Raw genomic sequence first — 5,341 nt, forward strand, 5'->3', positions numbered from 1 at the left:
CTGTGACCTTGTGTGTGTGAAAAGCCGTAGATATTATGAGATTGGGCCGGCACACAAAGGCAGTGCCATTAAGGTTTATTGGCGCTCTGTACTTCTCCCTATGTCCGTGTACCACTGCGTACAGCGGCGTTTAAAAAAGTCATAAATTTTACTTTTTGAAACCGATACCGATAATTTCCGATATTACATTTTAAAGCATTTATCGGCCGATAATATCAGCAGTCCGATATTATCGGACATCTCTAGTCCCATCATAATGTGTTAATGAGCACGGACGAACAGTTTGTGCCAAATGTATTAAAAGAACGTGTTTGATTTTTTGCACCCTAAAGAGACAAAACAATTTACACGCACACATTTAAACAAACATGTCTTTATTTAATACTCTGATGCCACGCAACATATGCGCACACAAAAAAAATCCCACAATGCACTTTGACTTGCTGGTGCTGAGCTCAGAAGAAAGCGGCGAGGGCGATAGAGGTGATGACGGACAGGCCGATCACGGTGTAGCCCGTGCGGTACACCTCAGGCATTTTGAAACCTTTGCCAACATCCCAACACTGATCACAACAGGAAGAGGAATTTCAAAATAAAATATAAAAAAAAAGGGACGGGGGGGTTGTGAAGGGAAGAGGGAGAGAAGAGAAGACAGCTCAGCATTCACTCCTCAAATGTTTGTGAATGAATTTTCTTAAAAGAAAAATAGTAATATGAGGCTTGCAGAAATTGATGTTCCATAATAAAAGCGCACAAAATAGTGCAAACCTGGACTATCACAGCCACGCCAAACTGTGACTCGTTTTATTAAAATAAGGCTTAAGTCCTTTTATTTTTATATTTATTGGTGTAAGTGATAAAGTGCTGCATAGCAAACATTGCGACATGAAGCATTTTAAGCGATAATTCAACAACAACACACTTTAGGCTTTGTGTGCAAGCGCAATTTATCAAAGTGCCTTCATTTTTTTTCTCCGTTAGAAAGATAAATGTGTTGAGATTGTGTTGCATCTGTACCGTGCCTTTACTCATGCTTTAAAATGATATTTAGAGTGATATTTACATACATTTGATGCGAGTTCATTCATCCCGCCCACAGGCAAACGGTAACACCCTGACTGGCCACAACATTAGGTACCTTTAAAAAGGCAAAATGCTGAGGTTTGAATGACACTTCACGGCTTCCCACTGGATTGTAATCTCGTGGTGTGTGATTGTGGGGGGTTCTTGATGATATAGTCTAATTTGCATAACCGATGACAAATGTGACTGTAATTTAAAAAAAAGAAAGAAGCTAAAACATATTTTAAATACAATATATTTAAATATTATGCATTATAATTACTGCTGTTAAACAATATATTTTCTTAAATCAGATTAACCACACAGAATTTGGATTAATCATGATGATCACTTTTGCCACAAAAGCGGTGCTTAACTCGTCAGTAGTACTTTGACGACAACATTGCCATGGGTATACTCGGCCATTGTTTGTTGTCAATGTAATAGTGTTTTGGCTAGCAGCTGTCTCCAAAGAGTGTTTTGATTTGAGATAATATTTTAAACTTGTTGTGCTTCTGATAAGAGAATCCCTCGCTGTAATATATGCAAATTACCTTGGTTTTTATCTACACTCTTTCTTTATTTTGAATTTAGATTTACCAGCAAGCACACCAGCCGGAGTCGCCTCAAAATAAATTGTGCAATTCATCCGTGTTTATTCATGATTAATGACATATTTATTTGTGATCAATCGCGTGCCTTAACTTTGACAAAGTAAAAAATAAAACCTATTATTATCTTTTATTTCTGGCGGACGTTGTGGCGTCTTACTCTGTTCAACTGTCCGTGAACGCACCGTAAAAATACCCCTGTATCGTATTCCCTGGAGTATAGAATGAATACTCTTGTTATGGGGCTTCACAATTTTGAGAAAAATACTACCGTATTTTTCGGAGTATAACTCGAACCGGCCGAAAATGCATAATAAAGAAGGAAAAAAACATATATAAGTCGCACTGGAGTATAAGTCGCATGTTTGGGGGAAATTTATTTGATAAAACCCAACACCAAGAATAGACATTTGAAAGGCAATTTAAAATAAATAAAGAATAGTGAACAACAGGCTGAATAAGTGTACGTTATATGAGGCATAAATAACCAACTGAGAACGTGCCTGGTATGTTAACGTAACATATTATGGTAAGAGTCATTCAAATAACTATAACATATAGAACATGCTATACGTTTACCAAACAATCTGTCACACCTAATCGCTAAATACCATGAAATCTTATACGTCTAGTCTCTTACGTGAATGAGCTAAATAATATTATTTGATATTTTACGCTAATGTGTTAATAATTTCACACATAAGTCGCTCCTGAGTATAAGTCGCACCTCCGGCCAAACTATGAAAAAAACTGCGACTTATAGTCCGAAAAATACGATAATTGTGATTTTGCTCTCCAAAATTGTGATTTGATTTGCGATTTTTAAATGTTATACATACAACTGCGAAAGTAAACAAGTTTTAGACTGTCAATCAACATATTCTTGTCTCAAGGTGCTACATATTAGAACAATATGCAAGAATTTTCTTGAAAAAATATTTGGCTTTATGCAGACAGACTCCAAGCTTTTGTCTACATCACGCTCTTAAACTGAAGAAATAACCGATAAAAACTATACAGTGATCATAATGTAATGTAATTACAATGTATTATAATAATAATAATAATAATGCAAGTAACCCAAATAATATAAACTTTCATTTCTCATTGCTGTAGAATTGTTTACCTTTGTACTGTAATTGGAAGGTAAATAACTTCCACAGTATTTTTCGGAGTATTAGTCGCTCCGGAGTATAAGTCGCAACAGCCGAAAATGCATAATAAAGAAGGAAAAAAACATACATAAGTCGCACTGGAGTATAAGTCGCATTTTTGGGGGAAATTTATTTGATAAAACCCAACACCAAGAATAGACATTTGAAAGGCAATTTAAAATAAATAAAGAATAGTGAACAACAGGCTGAATAAGTGTTTACGTTATATGAGGCATAAATAACCAACTGAGAACGTGCCTGGTATGTTAACGTAACATATTATGGTAAGAGTCATTCAAATAACTATAACATATAGAACATGCTATACGTTTACCAAACAATCTGTCACTCCTAATCGCTAAATCCCATGAAATCTTATACGTCTAGTCTCTTACGTGAATGAGCTAAATAATATTATTTGATATTTTACGCTAATGTGTTAATAATTTCACACATAAGTCGCTCCTGAGTATAAGTCGCACCCCGGCCAAACTATGAAAAAAACTGCGACTTCTAGTCCGAAAAATACGGTAGTTATACTAAATAAATAAACAAACAAAAAAATAAAATATACTCATTTCTGTAAGTAAAAATGTAACTTAAATAAATATTGAACGAAAAACTAGGTCGGGTTGTCTCTTTTTTTTGGTTGGTACTATTACGTGATTACAGCTTTCTCGCTCGTTGAATTAGAAATAATCCCACAACGGGACATTTGACTTTGTGATCGTATTATTTCCTCTTAATTTTTGTTACTTCGGAGAACTTCTCACTAGTGAATCACGCACGAGTAGGGAGGCAATGTCTGTGAATCCTGTACAATCACAGTCTTGCTCTCCGCCCACCAAGACAAAGATTGTGAATGAGTGAAAAGAGGGTTCACTCAATGCAGTTAACTATATTGTTAAATAAACGTGTTCAGGTGCTGAGAGCGACGCAGAGAGTGAGACCGTTTTCTCTTTTTTCCTGTTTAAAGTGGGAGACTAAGCACACAAACATAGTAATTTATCGATGCTGGCAAAATATATCTACTTCGGTTTAATTATTGTTCGATTGATTGACCTATTAACTGTCGGCCGAGGCAACATTAAAACTTTTTCCAAGGAGCAAGTGGTGTTTTTTGTTAGCGTATTGGCTGCCTCCACTGCAGCACAGACAAACTTGCTGTTTCCTGTACACACTTTTGATCGGCCAGTAGGCAAAGGACACGAGGCTCAACACTTTTAATTGGCAAACATGGCTGCCAGGTGACGGCGGTAGAAAAATACAAATTCTCTGCCTTTTGCGGTTATTTATCGCACTATTTATCACCTTGATGTCGATTCGATGTCTGTCAATCGCGCAGCAAAACTATGTTCTAAAAGGTAGGTAGCTTGTAGGTTCAACGCGCACAATTGAATATATTAGTTGCTCAGACAGCAATGTGTTTATACAAGTTTATATTGGAGTATGTCGTTTCTTAATGGAGCGAGACGTTAATGTCCCTTGTTTTCATGTTAGCATTTAAGCTTGCGCCAGTTAGTTCATGAGTTTATCAAACTGCACATATCAATCACAGTTTTTTGATCATTTTAATTTAAAACAGTAATACTAACCATCAGTTTTAACGCAGTTATCATTATTACCATTTATCATTACATCACTACGCTAAATACGGCAACAAAGCTACAAAATACAAGTTGTGTTTTCAGTGGCAGGCCACCACAAATACATTTGTGTATGGGAAACCACATATTCAGAGTTCATATCAGTGTGCAAGTGCATTACTAATATTTTGACTATTATTGACACTTCAGCCATATAGGTTGAGATTAAGGGTGTAACGGTACACAAAAATGTCGGTTCGGTACGTACCTCGGTCTAGAGGTCACGGTTCGGTTCATTTTCGGTACAGTAAGAAAACAACAAAATACATATTTTGGGGTTATTTATTTACCAAATTTGCAAAATCTTCCACCAAAAATATTTTTCTTAGTGGAATATTTGATGTGAAGTAATGGGAACCTTGGACAGGTCAATAATTCATATTAACATTGATTTTGATTCAATATTATGTTTTGAGCAATGACAGTTTGAAAGAAAAAAAACAGCTTTGTTTTATTAGTCAACATTGCAACTTTTTCTAAATTACATGTAACCTTTAAGCTTTTTTATTTCACTTTTGTTATGTTTTTGTTTATTTTAATAGTGTTTTTAGAATGTGCCGTGGGCCTTTAAAACATTAGCTGTGGGCCGCAAATGGCCTCCGGGCACACTTGACACCCTTGCTATAGATAATAAAAAATTAAATCTGATAAATCTATGGATAAAAAGCAGAGCCTGGCGACGCATGCGCGTTTATCATAACTCTCTCTCTCTCTCTGTCTCTGCCCCTCCCTCACGAATGCTGCACAATTTGTTTTGTTTTTAACCCCTTCTTAACCCTGAACGTACATTGAAAATACACGCAACCCTAACTCAAAATGCCGGACATTTGAGGCATTTAAGAAACTACGCCCTGACAGCTCCGCAAAA

At 36.1% G+C, this 5,341-nt stretch overlaps 1 protein-coding gene across 1 annotated transcript in view; it reads right to left on the reverse strand.

The window, feature by feature from the left end:
* Positions 1-357: 357 nt before the first annotated feature.
* sdhc (succinate dehydrogenase complex, subunit C, integral membrane protein) overlaps positions 358-5,341 on the reverse strand; it is a 21,074-nt gene continuing 16,090 nt past the window's right edge. Inside the window, exon 6 of the mRNA XM_061979015.1 lies at positions 358-563. Within this exon, the coding sequence (XP_061834999.1) occupies positions 456-563 (108 nt within the window). The 3' untranslated portion in view covers positions 358-455. The remainder of the gene's footprint in view (positions 564-5,341) is intronic.

Source organism: Nerophis lumbriciformis, linkage group LG19 (genome assembly GCF_033978685.3).
Source record: "Nerophis lumbriciformis linkage group LG19, RoL_Nlum_v2.1, whole genome shotgun sequence".
Taxonomy (NCBI): domain Eukaryota; kingdom Metazoa; phylum Chordata; class Actinopteri; order Syngnathiformes; family Syngnathidae; genus Nerophis; species Nerophis lumbriciformis.